Source organism: Opisthocomus hoazin, chromosome 30 (assembly GCF_030867145.1).
Source record: "Opisthocomus hoazin isolate bOpiHoa1 chromosome 30, bOpiHoa1.hap1, whole genome shotgun sequence".
NCBI classification, from domain to species: domain Eukaryota; kingdom Metazoa; phylum Chordata; class Aves; order Opisthocomiformes; family Opisthocomidae; genus Opisthocomus; species Opisthocomus hoazin.
This window is the reverse complement of record NC_134443.1, coordinates 2,773,491-2,794,707: the sequence shown is the minus strand read 5'-3', so window position 1 is coordinate 2,794,707 and position 21,217 is coordinate 2,773,491. Positions and strand designations below refer to the sequence as shown.

General features: G+C 62.6%; 1 protein-coding gene across 1 annotated transcript in view; it reads left to right on the top strand.

Annotated features, from left to right (window-relative positions):
• Window positions 1–20,987, top strand: part of INTS3 (integrator complex subunit 3) — a 41,790-nt gene extending 20,803 nt beyond the window's left edge. Inside the window, exons 9-29 of the mRNA XM_075445331.1 lie at window positions 248–345; window positions 1,056–1,247; window positions 1,875–1,962; window positions 2,464–2,543; window positions 3,794–3,885; window positions 4,482–4,588; window positions 5,944–6,063; window positions 7,452–7,581; window positions 8,367–8,421; window positions 9,598–9,701; window positions 10,267–10,311; window positions 10,762–10,881; window positions 11,029–11,182; window positions 13,232–13,300; window positions 14,906–14,981; window positions 16,569–16,682; window positions 16,768–16,816; window positions 17,799–17,966; window positions 20,032–20,132; window positions 20,744–20,815; window positions 20,898–20,987. Of these exons, the coding sequence (XP_075301446.1) occupies window positions 248–345; window positions 1,056–1,247; window positions 1,875–1,962; window positions 2,464–2,543; window positions 3,794–3,885; window positions 4,482–4,588; window positions 5,944–6,063; window positions 7,452–7,581; window positions 8,367–8,421; window positions 9,598–9,701; window positions 10,267–10,311; window positions 10,762–10,881; window positions 11,029–11,182; window positions 13,232–13,300; window positions 14,906–14,981; window positions 16,569–16,682; window positions 16,768–16,816; window positions 17,799–17,966; window positions 20,032–20,132; window positions 20,744–20,814 (2,033 nt within the window). The 3' untranslated portion in view covers window position 20,815; window positions 20,898–20,987. The remainder of the gene's footprint in view (window positions 1–247; window positions 346–1,055; window positions 1,248–1,874; window positions 1,963–2,463; window positions 2,544–3,793; window positions 3,886–4,481; window positions 4,589–5,943; window positions 6,064–7,451; window positions 7,582–8,366; window positions 8,422–9,597; window positions 9,702–10,266; window positions 10,312–10,761; window positions 10,882–11,028; window positions 11,183–13,231; window positions 13,301–14,905; window positions 14,982–16,568; window positions 16,683–16,767; window positions 16,817–17,798; window positions 17,967–20,031; window positions 20,133–20,743; window positions 20,816–20,897) is intronic.
• Window positions 20,988–21,217: the final 230 nt, after the last annotated feature.

Here is a 21,217-nt window from a genome sequence, read left to right as displayed (position 1 = left end):
CGCTCCATTTCTCCACGCTCCCCTTCCTGGTATCCTCGTTAGTGATCTCGGACAAAAGCTTGCTCCAGACGGGAGATGTTTTAGGAGACCTTTTCCAGACAAAATCTTGATCCCTTTCCCCTGCCTGTAGCCTTGGGGAAACAGAGCTTAATGCTCCGAACTCAGCTCGCTGCAGATGTTGGCAGATCCCTTCCCGGATCCCGTTCGTGCCGTGCGAGCGCAGACCGACCTCTCTGTCTCTCCCCAGGTGTCCTGCAGCTCCTCCAGTCGAGGACTTCTCGCAAATTCCTGGCGTGTCGCCTCACTCCCGACATGGAAACCAAGCTGCTCTTCATGACCTCACGGGTAATTCCCTCCGGCTCGCCGGGGGTCCTGTGCCAGCGCGGAGGAGGAGGGCACTCGTCCCTGCCCGGTTCACGCTGCACCAGTCCCGTTCCCACGCTGGCACTGGGCACGAGGAGGGAGGGCAGAGCTTTACTGGTGCGAGCGTTTGTTGCTTCTGGCATCTGCTGGAGGAGAGGCTGCCCAGCAGGAGCTGATGTAGATGGGCCTGAGACATCCCTGGTATTCATTAAAAGGCCCCAAGCAGCTTTGCAGAGGAACGTTGCTCCTGGCTGGCCGCTTTCCAAGGCAAGCGCTTGCTCTGAACGGCCGCGCTGCGGTGGGTTATCGGAGCTCCGACAACAGCAGCCGTGTTCAGGAGAGGCCAGGAGCTGCGCGGTGACAGCACCGGGCTTAACTGTTATCTGTGTTCACACACCAGGCAGAGCTGGCTTCCCCCTCGCCCTGCCCCCGGCGCGGGGCTGTGCTGTGCCGCACGCCCGGGGCGTGTGGTCCGGCCGCTCGGCTGGAGACGGGCCCCGCGTGAGAACGCTGCACGGGGGCCTTTTTGCTTCCTCGGTCTCTCTGAAGGCGCTGCCAGCGCGGCGCTGACGGGGAGCAGGCAACGAAGCGGAGTTTGCTGGAAGAGGCAGCGTGGGGGATGGCAGACGGTGGTTCCAGCAGGCTTTCCCTCGAGCCTCGAGCAAAACCTGCGTCTTTCCCTTCCCCTCCAGGTCCGGTTCGGCCAGCAGAAGCGGTACCAGGACTGGTTTCAGCGGCAGTACCTGTCCACCCCAGACAGCCAGTCCCTGCGCTGCGACCTCATACGCTACATCTGTGGCGTGGTGCACCCCTCCAACGAGGTGCTCAGCTCCGACATCCTCCCGCGCTGGGCCATCATTGGGTGGCTGCTTACCACCTGCACGGTGAGTTGCGAGGGACAGACCCGAAGGCGAGCCACGTCGTCGCCGGGGATCTCTTCCCTTGCGGGGAAGGGGGTCACCTGCTGCTGCTGGCAGCTGCTGGGGACGTTGGGGTTAGGTGTTTGTGGGCTGGGCTGAAGGAGAGGGTTCTAGAGCTGTGGTCAGGACGTTGGCCTGTGTTCCATGCCCTGGATCTGCCGCATGCCGGATCCTTTGGGAAGCTGCCGAGCTGCTGTCGCTGTGCCCATGAACGCGTAGCAGATAACGCCAAGAGATGCGCGGGGCCCCGTTAGACAGGGTTCAGGGTTGTAGCCAGGCTGCGCCTCGCAGAGCTCCTGGCTGGTATCTGCGGGTCGTGGGGCTGCCTCGGCCTCTGCCGCTCCGCGTGCCGCCCTGGCTAGAGCCGCTCTCAAAGCGGGCAGGTTTGCTCAAGGATCTCCCACCTTCTCTGAAGAAAGAGCAGCAGTGGGTGCCCGGGGCGAGTTCTGCCAGCTCTGCCTTATCCTGCTGGTGGGAAGAGCGTGGCCAGCCCCCGCCTCGCAGCAGCAGGGCCCGGCACGTCAGGCGTGCAGAGAGGATGGGGGCTCAGCGCTGTATTCATCAATTTGTATTTTTTTTTCTTTCCTCTAGTCCAACGTTGCTGCTTCAAATGCCAAACTGGCCCTGTTCTATGACTGGCTCTTCTTCAACCCCGAGAAGGACAGCATCATGAATATAGGTACTCCACGGGGGGTCTCTCTGAACGGGCAGGGGTCGAAGAAGGGGTTAATGCCTTCCAGAGCTGGGTGGGGTAGGGGGATCTGGTGGGGAAAGCCCAACAGGTTATCTCCAAAGGGCATCAGTTCCCTCCCCTGCCCTGAACTCCTGGGATTTGCTGGATTGCAGGAGAGCTCCTTTGGTGGAGCTGCTTCAAACTGGGGCTTCCCGATCCCTGGTAGCAGCCCCCTGCGTGGTGACAGAGCTCCTGCCTGCAGGGCGGTGGTTCTGGGCCGTTGTTTGAAGCCTGGGTGTTACCGAGGAGCTGGGTGAGGGCAAGGGTGTGTACACGCCAAAAGGGGGTTCCCTCTGCGCCCCAGGGGCAGAAGGCTGGGTCTGCAGGAACTGAGGAGGGGGCCCTGGGGGCATGGGTGCCTGGGTCTGCAGGAACTGAGGAGGGGGCCCTGGGGGCATGGGTGCCTCCGGAGCTCTCGGCACAGGGCTCGCTGCTCTCTCCTTCCAGAGCCTGCCATTCTGGTGATGCATCACTCCATGAAGCCTCACCCTGCCATCACCGCCACGCTGCTGGATTTCATGTGCCGGGTGAGCTGCCCCTCGCTCTCCGGGGAGTTACCTGCCTTGCTTAATGAGTTGCCTGAGGCGGGGTTGAGTGATGAGGGCTGTGAAAGCAACCACTGGGGTCCACGCAGTCCCTCTGCCATCAGTGGGACAGAGACTGCTCAGGAGCATCCACAGAGGAGAGCGTAGAGGGAAAGAGCCGCTCTCTCCTCTGCTTCCACCAGCCAGCTCTGCGGAGGTCACGCTCCAAAGAGGAAAAAACCAAACAAAACCCAAACCAAAACAAAAAAGCTGTTCCCCCGTTTTTTTTTCCCCGTTCCTCAGTGCATCAACTGGTTTGTTCTGCCCGGAGCCTCTTGATTGCGAAACAGCCTGCAGAGTAGCTGGGTGTCTGCTGGCAGCCCTCTTGACCTCCCCTTACCTACGCGAAGTGAAGGAGGGATTTTCCCCTGGCTGATCTGGTGGGAGCACAGTCAGGCACAGTGCCGGATTATTTGCCTCTTCAACCCAGCCACCAGAGGCTTTGGTGAATCCCTGTGGTCTTTTGGTCAATCCTGGGCGGTTCCTGGAGGTCGGAGCGCTGGGCCCATGCGTTGCTCCTTAATGAGAATGCCACTGTGGGAAAGCATCTAAGACTTCCCAGCTCTGCAAATAAATCCTTCCCGAATGATGAGCCTTAGTAGGAAAAAGGCTTCTGAAGTGTTCCTTGTGCCCAGCACACTCTGGTTGCTCCTGGGCTGCCCAAGTCCAAAAGCAGCTGCTGGCTTCTGGCAGAGGAACTGGGTGGAACGTTCCCGGGATGACCCAGATCTCCGGGAGGAGTCCTCTGCCTCCTTCCAGAAGCAAAGGACTGTGTGTGGACAGAGCTGAATGTTGTTTCGGGTGCCCTGCTCGTATTCCCCCCGCTCCTGCAGCATTCGCTGCTGCTTGGAGCACGGCCCTGGCAAGCCCCAGGGCTTCTCGCAGCTCACGAGGCAACATCTGTGTGGTTTTTCTCATCCCTGGGAGATGCACCGCTGGCCCTCCGGGCTGGAAAAGCTGGAGGCATGGGCTGATCCCCCTTCTGTGCCCTGTCCCTGAGATGCTGCCCTCGGAGGGCTCTCCTGCTGCCCCTCTTGGCCAAGAGCAGCTGGGATGTGGGGCTTGAGTCGAGGTCAACCCAAGAAGCTGACGCGTGGCTGTCGCTGGTCCTGGCTGGGTCCTGCTGGCTGACGCAGGCCCGATGGTAGGCAGAAGGGTTCATAATGCTCATGTGGTCGTTCTCCTGTTTTCAGATCATTCCCAACTTCTACCCACCGCTGGAGGCTCACGTCCGGCAAGGCGTGTTCAACTCTCTCACCCACATTGTGGAGAAGCGAGTCCTTGCGTAAGACAGCCCTGAATTTTCCTACGTTTACACGACTGCGGTGCGCCGGTTTTCCTGGGTCTGTGAGCTGAAACGACCTCCAGGCTCTACGAGAGCTGCGGAGGGCATTTGTGTTGTGTATGGAGCGTGGAAGAAGCCATAATTGTGTCTTTATGGGGCTGAGGCTTGTCCTGAGAGCTGTTCCTTGAAGCAAGGGGATGGGTGGGTTAAGAAAGCCATCGGCACGCCGCGTCGGATGAGTAGAAATGTCCCCGGCCCTTTCTGGTCCCCGAGCTGAGAGGAGCAGCCTCGCTCATGGTGCTCCAGCTTGCAGCCAGCTCCTGCATCAGCCGGGTTCCCCTCCCAGGAGGTAGGACCTCTTCTCCCCTTCCCACGGGTCTTCTGGTGACACGAGTCCCATCAGTGGCAAAGTGAGGGAACCCTGGGTGAGCTGCAGGAAGGAAGGCTGGACCTTGTAGCTTGTGGTCCGTAACACAAACCAAAGCCCTGAGCTAAGGGAGGAGATCCCCTTGCACGGCCACCGAGGTGAAGCTACGCGGCGGGGCACTGTGGCCCGTCTCTTTCTCATCCCTTTCCCTTCCTCCCCTCCGACACAGACATCTGGCCCCTCTCTTCGACAACCCCAAGCTGGACAAAGAGCTCCGCGCCATGTTGAGGGAGAAATTCCCGGAGTTCTGCAGTTCGCCCTCGCCCCCCATGGAAGGTAGGGAGCGAGGGCAGAGGGAGGCTGCGGCGGGCGCTGCCTTCCCGGGGACGGGGCTCTCCCCGCTCTCCTGCAGCAGCAGCCACCGCCGTTCGGAGGGTCGGACTGGGACCCCGGGGAGAGGAGGGCTCTGGGTATTTGTGGGTGCTTGTGGTCTCTCTTCGTCACAGAATCCCAGCATGGGAGGGTTGGAAGGGACTTCTGTGGGTCATCCAGCCCAACCCCCTGCTGAAGCAGGGTCACCCAGAGCTGCCCAGCACGGCGTCCAGGGGGGCTGGAATATCTCCAGAGAAGGAGACTCCACAGCCTCCCTGGGCAGCCTGGGCCAGGGCTCTGTCACCCTCAGAGGGAAGAAGTTCTTCCTCGGGTTCAGACGTCGCGGCCCCGCTGTACGCTGAAGATGCACACTACCTGTTTCTGCTACTTAGCCTTCGTTCTCCATCAGCTAATTGATGGACATAATTAGTTTAAACATTTCTAACCTGTATTTAATGTGTGAGTGCTGCTGCTCTGCCAGATCTGCCGAAGGACCCTGCCTGTAAGCCGGTCTGGTTTTCCTGTTGCCACAGCTGCTGCGGCTGAAGGGACCGAGCTCAGCACCAAACCCTGCTGCCCCGAGCTTCTCGGCCTCGCGGCGCTGGCAAAGCTGTTGCTCTGCTCAGGGACTTGGGCTCGGCCATTGGCCTGGGTAAGGGCTGAAGCACGGAGGGTGCTGGGCAGCCAAGGTGGAGACCTAATAAATGCTTATAAATATCTGAAGGCTGGGTGTTAGGAGGATGGGGCCGAACTCTTTCCAGTGGTGCCCAGCGACAGGACAAGGGGCAATGGGCACAAACTGGAGCAGAGGAAGCTCCAGCTGAACCCGAGGAAGAACTTCTTCCCTCTGAGGGTGACGGAGCCCTGGCCCAGGCTGCCCAGGGAGGCTGTGGAGTCTCCTTCTCTGGAGATATGCCAGCCCCACCTGGACGCGGTGCTGTGCAGCTCTGGGTGACCCTGCTTGGGCAGGGGGTTGGGCTGGGTGACCCCAGAGGTCCCTTCCAACCCCGAACATTCCATGACTCTGTGACAACTCTGTGACTCTGTGACAACTCTGTGACTCTGTGACAACTCTGTGACTCTGTGATTCTGAGAATGCCCCAGTCCTGCCGTGCTTGCCACCTGGTCAGGACAGTTCAGTGTAGTCCCTGGAGTGCCCTTCCCCAGCTGGAGTTTTCCAGGGTCCATCACTTGCCTCGACCCTTTCCTCCCTTTTCAGAGGACTTTTCTCTCCATGTCGGAACCTGTTTATTGCTTGAAGCGACTCGGCTGTGCGAGGAGCCATCATAACCTCACTTTCTGCTCTGACCATCTTGCAGTAAAAATTGAGGAACCCGCTTCCATGGAGATAGACAATCATATGTCGGAAAAGGACGATGGTTGCTACGACAACGCCGAGGCCGCATTCAGTGATGATGAAGATGACTTGAACAGCAAAGGTGAGGAATGCAGTAAGCTGAGCACCAAGTGCTTTAAGTCCTGCACCGCCACGATGTGAATCGCTGCCGTTTGTGCCGGACGGCGTTTCCCCGCTGTCTTGCGGGCTCCCTCCTGCGTGGTGGAGGCTCCTCAGACAGCCACCTGGGAGCACAGTTCCCTCAAAGCCGCTCGCTCACGAGCTGCGCTCAGTGCTGACCCCCTTCTTGAGCTCCAGCTTTCCTTCCACAAGCGTGTTGAGGCCGATGCTTCGCTGCTTCCCGGGCCCCGACAGCCGGGCTCAGGAGAGCTGATACAGATCTGCGCTCAGAGGGAAAGGCTGTTGGCCTTTGTCTCCTTGCCTGGTTGTTCCCCAGAGCTCAGACCCTTCCAATGTAGCGCTTTCTCCACCCGTGTGTCCTCCCTAGATGTCTGAGTAGCCTGAAGCCCCGCTGTGCTGCGTGGCTGGGAATCCCTGCGGCAGGTGCTGTGCCGGATGGTTGGTTTGGGAACAGGGCGACTCTGTTCTCAGGCAGCTGCTGATGAGGCTCAGGCTTCTTAATTGCTCGGCCACATGGTTTTTCTTATACTTGCTCCCTCTCGAAGCCAGGAGGCTGTGCACGAGGCTGGAATCCCCTCTGGAGCTCCAGACATCTTGAGCCATTCCTGGCCTTGGTGGTTGGACCCCTGTGGGCTTCCTGCCATGCTGGAGGGTTCCCCCCGCCCTGGGAAGGAGACCAGGCCTGGGAGGGGGGAGAGGACGTGACACTGTGCTGTAGCACTGTCTTCAGTAGCCCCATCGAGCCCCGACAGCGGCCTGGGGCCCTGGGAGGCACACACAGGCTCAAAGGCCATGTGCAGAGAGGGTTTTTGCAAAGGGCATCGGCTACCTTGTCCCATCCCATCCCGTAGCAGCAGCTTCTTGGTGAGCGCTTGTGCCTTGGCCCTGGCTCTTCTGGCCTCTGCTGCAGTTCATTTTTGGGGCCTGGAATGGGCCTGGAGGAGGAGGGTGTGGAAGAGCAGTTGGGGTAGCTCAGTCCCAGAGTCTCGAGCACAAACGTTTGCACCTCGGGTGGAGCGAGCCTTGCGAGCCGGCTCCGTTTGAGCACGTTGAAGGACAGGCAAAGCAGCGGGTTTGGAAACCGGACTGAAGCAGAACCACATTTCTGACCATCTGCTGTGCATGGATCCCATCCCACCTTCCTGCTCCCTGTGACCTGGCCACATCTCCAAAGGGTGAAGGCAAGATCGGGAGCTGGACCGCACGCTGGGAGCATGCTGTTTGTCCAGGGGTGCCGACGGCCCCGCAGCCCCACACGACTCCCGCTGCGAGGGCAGAGATCGCCTCGAACTCCTGAGCCGTGGCTGCTTGGGCAAATGGACTGCTCCACTGCTGCTTTCTTTGGTGCAGGGAAGAAGAGGGAGTTCAGGTTTCATCCAATCAAAGAAAGCTTTGTGGAGGAGCCTGTTGATATCACTCCCTTCCTGGACCAGCTGGATGAGTCACTGAAGGATAAAGTCCTGCAGCTGCAGAAGGGAAGGTTGGTGTCCTTTGGTCGTGTTCCGTTTGGTGTTGGTCTCTTCAGGGCAGCGACACACAAGACCCTTTAGTCCTGTTGGGCAGTGCTGCTCGCTCCAGAGCCCTGCTCTCGGGGCTGATGCGACCGTGTGGCTGGTCTCCCTTCGTCACGGTGAGGTCCTCCCGCACAGCTTGTGCAGGGAACGTCCCAGGTGCTTTGGAAAGCTGCTGGGTTAAGAGCCTCGTAACTTGTCCTTGGAGCAGGCTCAGACCAGGACGGAACAGCCATTTGCTGGGGGCTACAGTGTTTCTCTGAATCAGGGACAGGAAGGCAAAGTGCCCCGAGTTTCATCCTTCTCTGCTGTTGGGTTGATGAGGGGAGGCTGCGTGGCCTTTGGGGCAGTTGCTGCCTGGGGCTTTCAGTGCGTCTCTACATGGGACGCGTTCCCTGCGGACAGAGACGTACCTGTGTCTGCATGTTCGCTGCACTTCCCCACCTCCACTCGCGATTTGCAGTGCCCTTGGAATCTGCTCCATCAAAAGAAGGTTAAAAAAAGCTCTCCCTTTTTAGACCTTGGCGTAGTAGACTGATTTAGTGTAATTTATGGCTTGAAGTGCATTTAATCTTATGCTTTTAGTCGTTTCATTTGCTCGTCTTGCTGCAGACAAGCAGAGCAAAGCAGAGCCTGCCCCACTCTCAGGTCCTGGGGGGCTCCCGAGCAGAGCCAGCTCAGCACAAAGCCCCCTTGTCCCTGCTCTCGGTATCTTCCTATGTAACTTGGATTTCCTCTTGTTTTTGTGCTCCAGCGATACGGAAGCTCAGTGTGAGGTCATGCAGGAAATCGTGGATCAAGTCCTGGAGGTAACGGCACCGACGCGGGGAGCAGCGCTGCCGCCTGACTGCAAAACCAGAGCAACTGGGGTGGTGTGGGCTGGGCAGCTCCCGCCCTGCACGGCTCTGCCCCCAGAGCTGCGCCTCGAGGAGGGACGCTGGAACGCGAAACGAGTTCAGAGTGGCACGACGCAGCTCTATCTGTGGTTGTTAAACACAGCCCCAAGCTGCTGCTTGCTGGAAGGGGAAGGTGTCCCCTTGTCCTGTCCCAGCGACAGGACAAGGGGCAATGGGCACAAACTGAAGCACAGGAAGCTCTGTCTGAACCTGAGGAAGAATTTCTTCCCTCTGAGGGTGACAGGGCACTGGAACAGGCTGCCCAGGGAGGTTGTGGAGTCTCCTTCTCTGGAGATATTCCAACCCCCCTGGCCGCGGTGCTGTGCAGCCTGCTCTGGGTGACCCTGCTTGGGCAGGGGGTTGGGCTGGGTGACCACAGAGGTCCCTGCCAACCCCTACCATTCTGTGATTCTGTGATCGCTCCGTCCGTGCTCTGTGTCCTTACACCCCGTGCCTAAGTGATGGTTGGACTTGGTGATCTTAGAGGTCTTTTCCAACCTTAATGGTTCTGTGATTCTAGCAATGTCCCAGTGCAACAGGGCCTTCGGCGCGTGCCGTGCAGCTGGGATGCTCCCTTGCTTTCGGCCCGGGGCTTTGTGCTCAGGAGAGGCTGCAGCAAGCCCTGCCCAGCAGAAGAGCTGCGGTGGAGAGTTGAAGAGGGGTCGCATCCCCTGCCTTTAATCAACTCCCTTTGGAGTCAAGTGGCCTTTTAGCATCTGAGAGCTGCCTCTGCCCTCAGCGGGAACACGGGGAAAGGGCTTGTCAGGGTGTGAATACCCATTGCCGAGTGCTTTCAGTCCCCCTTAGCCCTTTGCAGAGAGAGAGCCGAGATCAGAGAGTTACTAGCCATTAGAGGAGAAGTGGAGCACAGTGACTGAAGCGCTTCAGAGGTGAACATCGATTCGGGGCTTGGTTTGCTGATGACCAGCTCCTGGTGCTGCAGCAGAGCAGCGAAACGGCTCCTGAGCTGCTTGGGGTCCGTTTGCCGCCGCGGTGACGCTGCTGTGGCCCTTCCAGCCGTACCTGAGCCGGTCAGGCAGGGTCTGAGCTTGTGCTTTCTCCTCTCATTCCTTCCTTTCTCTCTACCAGGAGGACTTCGACTCGGAGCAGCTATCGGTGCTCGCATCCTGCCTCCAGGAGCTATTTAAGGCTCACTTCCGTGGTGAGGTTTTGCCAGAAGAAATCACGGAGGAGTAAGGATCTATTTTTTGTGCGTCTCATCCTTTCGCACTGGGACTTGGGCTTTTCCCAGTGAAATATTCCCCATTTTCAGAAGTCCATGCTGGAGCCAGCAGCTTCCCCGGCGAAGCAGTCCAGGGTTCGCAAGCGGTCGGTGTGGAGCTGGTCAGCAGTTGTCAGCTCCAGGGCTCAGCAGAGACCATCTCCCTCCTCCCCGCAAGCGCAGGGAGAACCTGCTGCCGCAGGGCCTGGTGTCAGAGCTCAGTTTAGGTGATGCTCTGGTGGCTTCTGACCGTCTGGCCGGGTCACCCAGGGTCTGAGATGCTCCCTCTGTCCCTGCTGTACTCGCACAAACCAGCACTCTACACTCTTCCTCCAGGATTTTGTTGGGACAGGGCTCGCAGTCGGAGCTGCTGGGTGCTGTTAGCAGGGCCGTTCCCGTCTCCCCGTTAGCTAGGGCGAACCCCTGGTGGCCCGAGGACCTCCGCGAACAAGGTCCAGGGCTTTTCCCCTGCCGTTGCTGGGGAAGCGCAGAGGGTGGGCGCAGGCAGAGCTCTGACGGTCGCGTTTGTCCCGCAGGTCTCTGGAGGAGTCGGTGGGGAAGCCTCTCTACCTGATCTTTAGGTATGTCTGCTCTGAAATGTTTGAGTAATCTAGGGCTTTCTTGTTTGCTTCCTGACCACCACTGTGGGTGAACCCTGTGTGGGTCTGATCCTGCCACGGCCCTGCTTGCCCCAGGGCTGATCCCAGAATTTATTGCTTCGCTCTACCTGTGCTGCGTTTTGTTCAGTAAAAAGACTTCAAATACAGGAAAGTCGCAGCTTGTTTGGCCCGTTGTGGCAGCCAGGGATCCCCGGTGAAGTCTGCTGGGTCCTGACCCCTTGGTGGCTGCGCGTCCCCTGCGGCAGGGCTGGGAGGTGGCCCCTGCGCCCCGTCCCGAGAGCGGGTGGCCAGGGCTGCCTGGTGCTGGGAGCTGGGTTTCCCTGCAAGCTGCCGGGCCTCGTCGTCAGCAGAGAAGCTCGTGCGTGGTATCCCGTGTTAACGGGGCTGTCTCCCCACCCTCTGCTCCCCAAGGAACCTCTGCCAGATGCAGGAGGACAACAGCGGTTTCTCTCTGCTGCTGGATCTCCTGTCGGAGCTCTATCAGAAGCAGCCCAAGATCGGCTACCACCTCCTGTACTATTTAAAAGCCAGGTAGGCTGTGGGGATGGTGGGGAAGCGTCTGAGCTTCGCCGTGGCTGGTGCTGCCTGCAAGAGCCAGCTCGGTGTCGCACCACCAGACCCCCAGCCCTCGCTGCGGTCCGGGGGGCTCCTCCCTCACCCGGGCACGTCTCCTTCCAGCAAAGCTGCAGCTGGGAAGATGAACCTGTACGAGTCCTTCGCCCAGGCCACGCAGCTGGGGGACCTGCACACGTGTCTGATGATGGACATGAAGGCCTGCCAGGAGGACGACGTGCGGCTGCTCTGCTACCTCACCCCCTCCATTTACACAGAGGTGAGGCCGCCGCCAGGCGCCGGGGACCCCGGTTCGGATGCACAGGGCATCCCCTCACCTTCCTGCGGGGCTGGGCTGGTTTGCTTCGGAGCTTGTCACGCTGCAGCAGAGAAGCCAGAAAGCCTAGAAAAGGCTGTGTCAGGCTGAGCACAACCCGGTCTCCGTCCACCGCCCAGCCCCGTGAAAGCCTGACGCGCTCCGTGGCTGGCGAGGCACTGGGCTTGCTGTCCCGGCTTCGTCTCCTGCACGTGCTTGGCTCCCGGCGCAGCGTTGTCTGTGCTCCCTGGTTAAAGAGGTTTTGCTCTCTGCTGCTTTTCCTCCTGGAGAGCGGCAGGGGAAGGCTCCAAGCAGATGTGTCAAAGTCTGGGGCAAGCAGCACTCGGAACGAGCTCTGCTGCCTGCCCCAGACCCTTGGGTTTAATGAAAGGTTTTATGGCTTTCGGCACTCGGTGCTGAGGCGGAGCCAGCTGGACGTAGCAGAGAGCACGTTTGGAACAGGGAGCCAGGCATCTGCACCAGACAGGTCCCAGCTTGGTCCCAGTTCACCCAGCGTGCCTGGGCCTTGGACGGAGCTGCTGTTCCCTTCCCACTGCCGGGACGTGGGCAAGCTCTCGCAGCCCGGTGCAGGCTGCAGCCTTTTGTCTGAAATGGTTGCAGGGTGGAGGCCGCTTCCAACAAGCACCCAGCGATCGCTGGGCTGCAGGGAGGGGTGCTGGGACTGGCGAGAGGGAGGGTAACGTCGCGCACTCGGAATAGATGGAGGGGTCACAGTTCTGCCTGTACTTTCTCATTCCCTGGGAGGAATGAGCTGGCCCCGCTCCTCCCTCCTTTCTGGCTGGGTCAGCAGGAACATCTGCTGGGCGTTGGGGCCGTCCAGCCCCGTTCCTCGCGAGCGCTTCCCGGGGGCTTCTGTAGGGAAAGGGGCACGGCAACAGCCTGGGGAGGGGAGAAAAACCTGCGCAAGAGCAGGCACCGTGCCACGCAGCAGCGTGGTGCGTGCTCCGGGGGGGGATCCTGGCACAGAGCAGCGGCCGGATCCCCTCCCCGGTCCTTGGGGTTTAACAGCTGCCCCCCCACAAGGGGGTCTGACTGTCGGTGTCCCCGTGGGCGTAGTGACCGGCTGAAGTCAGGCAGAATGTCCTGAGAGCAGCCTGTCTGGCCAGCCGGATCCAAGGGAAGCAGCCATGGCTTGGTGCTGCCGATTTCCCTGGCCTTTTGCCCTGGGTGCTGAGTTTCTGTTGATTTCCTTGCAGCGCTGCGTAGGGCCTGAGGCGCTGGAACGGCGAGCAAAGCTAGCGAGGACAGGGAAAAACGGGGAGCTTGAACCGCCCTGGGCTGGCTGACTCCTGCCACCCGCAGCGGAAGCAGCCTGGCTCCTCGCGCAGCTCCATCCGCTATGGGGATGGGAGATTTTGACCGGCCTCTGCCTCGTGTCCTTTCACAGAGTCCCAGAATCCCAGCATGGCAGGGGTTGGCAGGGCCCTCCATGGGTCACCCAGCCCAACCCCCTGCCCAAGCAGGGTCACCCAGAGCTGCACAGCACCGCGGCCAGGGGGGTTGGAATATCTCCAGAGAAGGAGACTCCACAGCCCCCTGGGCAGCCTGGGCCAGGGCTCCGTCACCCTCAGAGGGAAGAAGTTCTTCCTCGTGTTCAGCTGGAGCTTCCTCTGCTCCAGTTTGTGCCTGTTGCCCCTTGTCCTGTCACTGGGCACCACTGGAAAGAGTCTGGGCCTGTCCTCCTGACCCCCCCCTGCAGATATTGATTGGCATTTCTAAGGTCCCCTCTCAGCCTTCTCTTCTCCAGGCTGAACAAGCCCAGCTCCCTCAGCCTCTCCTTGCAGGAGAGATGCTCCAGTCCCCTCCTCATCCTCGTAGCCCTGCGCTGGACTCTCTCCAGCAGCTCCTCATCTTTCTTGAACTGGGGAGCCCAGCACTGGACCCAGCACTGCAGATGGGGCCTCCCCAGGGCAGAGTAGGGGGGGAGGAGACCCTCCCTCGCCCTGCTGCCTGCACTCTTCTTTCCTGAGCCCTGCTTTTGTACTCTTCCAGTTCCCGGACGAGACCCTGCGAAGCGGCGAGCTGCTGAACATGATTGTAGCTGTCATCGACTCATTCCAGGTGAGGAGGGGAGCGGTGTCTGGGCTGGGAGGCAGCACGTTCTTGAAGCAGCAGCACTCGGCTCCTCCGCTCCCGGGAGGTTTCCACCCGAAATGGCTGATCTGGTTTAGTCCTCCTTGCCCTGGTTCTTGAGTGAGGCATTGAGCTTTGCGAAGAGGAGCCCCAAAACCTCCGGGTATCTCTTTCCCACAAGGAGCTGCGGTGTCCGAACACGGAATCCCAGCTAGTGCTGCCGTGGGCCATCAGTAATAATAATTATGAATAACGACGCCGTTGGCAGGGAGGTGCTTAGTGCTGCTGGGCAGCCACAGAGCTGCGGGCAGCGTCACAACGGGAGGGCGCAGGAAAGGGGCTGGCAGGGCTGAGACGGCGCCCAGCTCTTCCCTTCCTGGTGGGAGATCCGCTGCGGGCTCCGTAGGCTAACGAGCGGAAGGCCAAGCCCTCGTTAGAGCCTCCTGGAAGGAACCTTTCCCCATGGTCACGCTGAGTTGCCATGAGCAACCCAAAAATAGTCGCAGCGAAAGCTGAGGGCGGGGAGGTGGGCACCGGCAAGAATGCTGTCCTGCGTGCTTCTGCTGTCGAGGCTCGTCTGGAGCGTGATCTGCCGATAACCCCTGAACTCGCCCTGTTTATGCTCCATTCCTGGCCAGTCGTGCTTTTCCCAGCTGCGCGGGGGCCAGAACGCCTCGCCGGCAAGTTTTGCTTGGCAGGCTGGAGCCGAAGCTGGGTCCAGGAAGGGTTTGAGTCCTGATGCCCTGACCCCCCCAGCTCAGCCCTGCTCTCACCCCTCTGCTCCCGGGCTCTGCCCCGGGCTGAAATGCGAAGGTTTTGTTTTTCCCAGCAGAGGCCTGTAGCGTTTCCTCTCCCCTCCCTCCTCCAATTCCTTCGTTCCTTCCTGTTATTCTTCATCTGTTTCCCCGCGATGCTCTGGCTGCGTGGCCCCCGTGCCTGGTCCGTGTGGGGTCTGCGAGCAGAGCCGTGGGGCAGAGCCGGGGCGGCTCAGCCTGCATCCAGAGCCTGCGCCCGAGCAGGCTGCACCCAGAGGCCGAGGAGCAGGGAGGAAGGCAGACGAGAGCCAAGGTGCACTCTGTAGCCGAGCCCGTCGACACGGGAGCCGGGAACGGGGCTCCCCAGCTCCTGTCCCCACTCCAGTGCACCCCGGGCAGGCTCCCCGCGTGTCCCGACCTCTCCCAGGGATGCAGGGGGGGAGTCCATGTGGGAAGCACCGTGCGTCTGGGCAGCGTCAGCTCCCGTCCTGCAGACCAGGGACGATCGGGGCCCCGAGCAGAGAGGATCTGCTCTCTGTCCTGCGTGACGCTTGCTCTCCAGCCTGGGTGTTGATGTGTGAAGCCATTCACCTCCCCTTGCTTCTCTGCGTCTGCCGGTCCCTCGCGGCAGCTGCCTCGCCCCCGAGCTGCAGCTCTGATTTGTGAGCCCTTGGGGTTTCTGGGGCTCCCCGCCGGATCCCTGCCTTGCGGAGATGGCCGGTGTGGGCAGGGTGGCAGCTTCCCTGCTGGCTCTCTGGACCTGCCTGGTGGTTCCCCGCCTAAGAGGGCTTCCGGGGAGCCCGAGCACCCCGCTAACCCCATTTTCTCTGCCGCCCAGTTGCAGGAGCTGGTGTGCCACGTGATGATGGGGAACCTCGTCATGTTCCGGAAGGACTCGGTGCTGAACATCCTGAGTGAGTCGCACTCCTTCAGGGACGAGCCCACCTCGGGGAGGGCGGGGGTGAAAGCAGAGTGGTTCCTGGGCATCCCCAAGCCTTCCTGCCCTTTGGGCCCCCGTTTTGCAGCGAGACCCTGATTCCCGGGAAAGGGAGGAGGCTGCAGCCTTCGCCACGGCTTTGCCCTTGCTGCTGGGGAGGGCTGTAGTCCGTGTCGAGCCTCACTGGGTCAGCGATGCCGCACGTGGCCACGCCGCCGTGGGCAGAGCCCTGCGGAAGGTGGCCGAGAGGGGCTCTTGGGCTGGCTGTGTTCTGCCCAGGTCTGGGTTTCCTCATGGCGTTGCTGCTGCTGCTTAAAGGATCCCTGCCCTAAACCGCATTGTTAGGTTTAGCAGCGTGGTCCAAGCTGTGTGCTCTCGTGGCATTTCCAGGCTGGCTTGGGAGCCCTGGCTCTCCGCAGTGCCAGGCAAAGTGTAATCCGGGGCTCCGCACATCTGCAGCCTGCCTGGGCAGAGGGGAAAAAAATAAACCACGAGAAAAAGGAATGTCCTGAGATCTCCCCCAGCTCTGCAGCCTCCCCACGTGGTCCCGGCTGCTGCGTCTCCAGGGATGTGAACTTGTCCTGGTGCAAAGCCGTGGCTGGTGCTGCGCGGTCGGTCGCTCCCCGCCGTGCAGCGGCTGAGCCGGCCGCCTTGCTGGGGACGGCCGTGACCTCTTCTCCCAGTGCAGCAGGGGCAGAGGCAGCTGGAGGCGATGGCAGAAGGGTGGTCAGAAAGGTTGGAATCGGGATTTCCCTTCATTTTCTGTTGACCAAGAGCAAAAAGGCCTTGGCTGCTGTTTAGTCCAGCCCTTGGACCACCCTGAACAGAGAGAGGAAGCCTGGCAGATGGACACCCAGCCCCTTGCCAGGACCACGGTCCCCTTAGCCACTGCGCAGGAGAAGGCTGGTGCCCGTGATCGCTCCCTCGCAGCATTCCTCGCCTTTCCCCCCAGGATCACCAGTGGGTGACCCAGTTCCCCTTGTTGCTTTTTGACTGCACTTCGGCTCGCAGCCGTGCAAGCCGCTGGCTGTCGTGCGGTGGGAAGCGCTGCCTTCTGCCTGCGTCTGCCCCGTGGCTGCAGCCCTCTGGGCCGGGGCGGTTTTGGGCAGAGCCAGCGTGGAGAGCTCGGCGCGCGGGGGCCAGCAGGTCTTTCTGGAGAGAAGCCCCATCGCCCTGATCCGATGGCTGCCTAGATCCAGCTTTGGGGTTACACGAGCTGCGGTCTAAGCCTGTTAATTAACAGAGCTTCATTAATTCTCTTCCTCTGAGCCCCGAGCAGCTGCTTTAGTGACTTTGCAGCTTTGCCACCCGTGCCTCAGCTGGCAGAGCCCACCCCGGTGCCGCCGGCCAAGTCCCGGAGCCCCTGCTCGGCCTCGGACAGCTGCCGGGGCCGCGGTCGAAGCCCGACAGACTCCGCAGGGTTTCGGGCGCTGTGCCCTTCTCCGGTGCCCGGCTCGGGGCTGGGGGGGTGGCTGCGATGCCGAGGGGCTGCGGCAGAGCTGGCCGCGGTGGCTCTGGCTGGTCCCTGCCATTTGTCCCCTCACCGTGCCGTGCTTCCCCCTAGTTCAAAGCCTGGACTGGGAGACCTTTGAGCAGTACTGCACCTGGCAGCTCTTCCTGGCGCACAGCATTCCTCTGGAGACCATCATCCCCATCCTGCAGCACCTCAAATACAAAGGTGAGCTGTCGCCCGCGCGGCAGAGGCACGGCGCTGGGCCGCGGCGGCCGTGAGCGCTGTGCTGAGGATGCCCTTCCCTTTGCAGAGCACCCAGAGGCCTTATCCTGCCTGCTGCTGCAGCTGAGGCGAGAGAAGTAGGTGCTGCGGGGCTGGGCGACGCTCTGCAGAAGGCCCTGTGGCCGCAGGCTTGTGGGGCTGTCCCTGGCACACTGGTGGCTTTCTCGAGCACCGTCGGCATGGCGGGGACCAGGGGATGCCACCGGCTGCGGGAGAAGCGAGGCGTGGGGAGACCCCCTCTCGCTGGCGCTGCCCATCTCGCTCTGGGTGCCAGTCCTGACCCCGGGCCCGTGGGGTGGACACGTGTGACGAGACCCGTAGCACCGTCCCCAGAGGCAGCAGCTCCCCGCTGTGCCCGGGCTTCGGCAGCACCGTTTGCCGAGCGCCAGCTCGCGTAGCCCATGGGCTGTTGGTCCGTCACCTCGCCCGTCCCGGCGCCCACGCCGCGGGGTGCAGTGTTGGAGCTGCCTTGGCGCTGGTCTGCGCTGTCCCTGCCTGCTCGGGCGGCTCGGCCGCGTCCCGCCGCTCCGAGCGAAGAGCGCTCGGTTTGTCTTCATGAGCGCAGCGCGTGAGGCTGGCTCATTGAATCCCGGCTCTGAGCTGCGTTAGCGAAAAGCCCGCGATGACGGCGAGCGCCGGGGCGAGCTCGGGCCGGGAGCGCGCAGCCGTGCTGTCTCCTGGTACGGAGGGAGCGGGGCTGGCGCGAGCGGGCGACGCGGGCTGGGCAGGGAGCACGGTGGGAGCTGGTCCCCGGGAGGATTGCTTGCCAGCAACCTCGGGAAGCAGCGGAGTCCGAACGCTGCCCGCCATCCCAAGCCTGGGAGCCAGCGCTGCTGGGGCTGCCGAGGGGCGTGCGGGGCCCGGGTGCTGTTCGGGGAAGCTCGGTGCCGTCCGAGCTGTGCCGGGGCTCCTGCGCCCGGTCCCCCGCAGCACGGCCGCTCCGCAGAGCTGGTGTCCGGCTCTGAAGCTTCCCGTCGGGCTCGGGTGGGTGGCAGCGGCTGCAGGGGGGGACCCCAGCTCGTCCTTCCCCTCTCACGCGCCCTTCCCCGCCTGCGTCAGGCCCAGCGAGGAGATGGTGAAGATGGTGCTGAGCCGGCCCTGCCTCCCCGGCGACCAGTTCACCACGAGCATCCTGCGGCACTGGTGCATCAAACACGACGACCTCCTGGCCGAGCACATCAAGTCGCTGCTGATCAAGAACAACAGCCTCCCGCGCAAACGCCAGAGGTGAGGGGCTCCCCGAGGCGCCGCGTGCCGTCGGCGCAGCGCGGGCGCGTGCCGCCGTCGTCTCCTCGAGGCCGGGCTGCCCTGCCCGCCAGCGGCACCGCTTTGTGCCGAGCCCGTCGCCCCGGCTGGGTGGGGACGCGCTTTCAGCTGCCGGCGCCGAGCCTGGGTGCTCCCCTGCCGCGGCACCCACCGGGCAGCCCCCGCTGCTCGGCCCCGCGGTGCCCGCCTGGGTGTTCCCAGAGCATCTTTTGGTGCCGGTGGCCTTCCAGGCACGGTTCCTTGAATGTCCGCCTCCGGGGCGGATGGGGTCGGGGTCCGTGAGTGCGGTGGGGCTGAAGGACGCAGCTGGGGCCCGCGGAGGTGAGATCCCAGCTCCCCACGGCCGGGTTCCCTGCGGAGGGAAGGGGCGGGGGGCTTGTTCCCGGGCGCTGTGCGTGGGCAGAGCTCTGGGTGCTGGAGGAGGCAGCTGAACCTCGGCACCGCAGGCTGGGGCAGAGGAGAGGGAGAGGAGAGGGAGAGGGAGAGGAGAGGAGAGGGAGAGGGAGAGGAGAGGAGGGAGAGGAGAGGAAGAGGAAGAGGAGAGAGAGGGAGAGGAAGAGGAGAGGAGAGGGAGAGGGAGAGGAGAGAGAGAAAGAGGAGAGGAGAGGGAGAGGAAGAGGAGAGGAGAGGGAGAGGAAGAGGAGAGGAGAGAGAGGGAGAGGAAAGGGAGAGGAAGAGGAGAGGAGAGAGAGGGAGAGGAGAGGAGAGAGAGGAAGAGGAAAGGGAGAGGAAGAGGAGAGGGGAGAGGAAGAGCAAAGGGAGAGAGGAAGAGGAGGGAGAGGGAGAGGAAGAGGAAGAGGAGAGGAAGAAGAAAAGGAAAGGGAGAGGAAGAGGAGAGGAGAGAGAGGGAGAGGAGAGGAGAGAGAGGGAGAGGAAAGGGAGAGGAAGAGGAGAGGAGAGAGAGGAAGAGGAGAGGGGAGAGGAAGAGCAAAGGGAGAGAGGAAGAGGAGGGAGAGGGAGAGGAAGAGGAAGAGGAGAGGAGAGAGAAGAAAAGGAAAGGGAGAGGAAGAGGAGAGGAGAGAGAGGGAGAGGAGAGGAGAGGAGAGAGGAAGAGGAAAGGGAGAAGAGGAAGAGAGAGAGGGGAGAGGAAGAGGTAGAGGGGAGAGGGAAGAGCAAAGGGAGAGAGGAAGAGGAGGGAGGAGGGAGAGGAAGAGGAAGGGGAGAGGAGAGGGAAGAGGAGAGGGCTGGAGTAGGGCTGGAGTAGGAAGGACATCTAGTGTGCTGGGAAAGCTGAGCAGCACCGCGCTCGCACCGCTGCCAGCGCTGCCTGTCCCCAGGGACCCCCCAGCCAGCACCCGGGGACCCGGCACGACCCCCGGCACCCAGCCGGCTCAGGGACGGGGTCCCGCCGGTGCTCCCAGCCGGGGAAGCCGGCGCCTTCCTCCGCTCCTCGGCGTTAAGGTGTGGCCTTCCCAGCGGGACGGCGCGGCGATGGGCGCTGTGTCCCGCTTCCGGGAGCCATCACCGGGTCTGAGCCCGCTAATTAACGGGCGGCCAAGGCCCCGGCTGCCGGCGCGGTGCTGGCACCGAGCACCATCCGGCGCCGAGGCTCGGCGCGGGGCGTTGGGCGCTCGCCGGAGCTGCGGGGGACCCGAGCAGGATTTATCCCCTCCGTCCCTGGGCTGGAGCAGCACGCGTGGTTGGGGGCCGGGGCCGAAAACAGGTCCTGCGCCGCTCGCCATCACAGAATCCCAGCATGGGGGGTTGGAAGGGACCTCCATGGGTCCCCCAGCCCAACCCCCTGCCCAAGCAGGGTCACCCAGAGCAGGGGGCACAGCACCGCGGCCAGGGGGGCTGGAATATCTCCAGAGAAGGAGACTCCACAGCCTCCCTGGGCAGCCTGGGCCAGGGCTCCGTCACCCTCAGAGGGAAGAAGTTCTTCCTCATAGTTCTTCATCCCCGCTCCGGGGGCTGGGGACACCCTGGGCAGCTCGAGGGGCAGGGTTATCTGTGCCCCACATCTGCTTGGGGGGTTCGGGGGGCAAGGGGGGGGTCACGCTAACGGGCTGCCCTCCTCCGCCCGCAGCCTGCGCAGCTCCAGCAGCAAACTGGCCCAGCTGACCCTGGAGCAGATCCTGGAGCACCTGGACAACCTCCGCCTCAACCTGACCAACACCAAGCAGAACTGTGCGTACCGCCGCGCAGCCGGGACCCCCCGGACCCCCCTCCCCACCCCGCAGCCCCCCAGCTCCATCGCAGCCAGGTGCCCCCAGGGATAGGGACGCTCCGGGGTGCTGGGAGCCCCTCGCAAAGCCTCCTGCGCCCAACGCCCCGGCTGCTGGGGGGTTCCCCTGCTTGGGGGGGGTTCCCCTGCCTCGGGGGGGGCTTCCCCCTGCCTCGAGGGGGGGTTCCCCCTGCCTCGAGGGGGGGTTCTCCAGCCTCGGGGGGGTTTCCCCTGCCCGGTGGGGGGGTTTCTCCAGCCTCGGGGAGGGGTTCCCCTGCCCGAGGGGGGGGGTTCTCCAGCCTCGAGGAGGGGTTCCCCCTGCCTCGGGGGGGGGTTCCCCTGCCTCGGGGGGGGGTTCCCCCTGCCTCAGGGGGGGGTTCTCCAGCTCTCAGGGGGTTTCCCCTGCCAAGGGGGGTTTCCCCTGCCCGGTGGGGGGTTTCTCCAGCCTCGGGGGGGGGGTCCCCTGCCCGAGGGGGGGTTCCCTGCCCGAGGGGGGGTTCCCCCTGCCTTGGGGGGGGTTCTCCAGCCACCTCCGCGGGGCTCTGACTCCCGTTTCTGGCGGTTTTTTTGACAGTTTTCAGCCAGACCCGATCCTGCAGGCGCTGCAGCACGTCCAGGCCAGCTGTGACGAAGCCCACAAGATGAAGTGAGTGGGCGGCCGCCCCCGCGGCTTGGGGACCGCGACGGGGGGGGTGCCCCGACATTGCCTGACCCCCCCCACCTCGCAGGTTCAGCGACCTCTTCTCCCTGGCCGAGGAGTACGAGGACTCGTCCAGCAAACCCCCCAAGAGCCGCCGCAAAGCCACGCTCTCCAGCCCCCGCAGCCGCAAGAACGCGGCCCAGCCGGCCAACACCGAGGAGGAATCGGCTTCCAGCAGCGCCTCGGTGAGCATCACCCCCCCCCCCGGCACCCCGCAGCCCCTCAGCCGCACGCACACCCCGAGGAGCTCCCCCGGGAGCGGGGTGTCCCCCCCCCCACAGGCAGTGACCCCCCATTTTCCCTCTCCTGGCACAGGAGGAGGAAGACACCAAGCCCAAACCGGCAAAG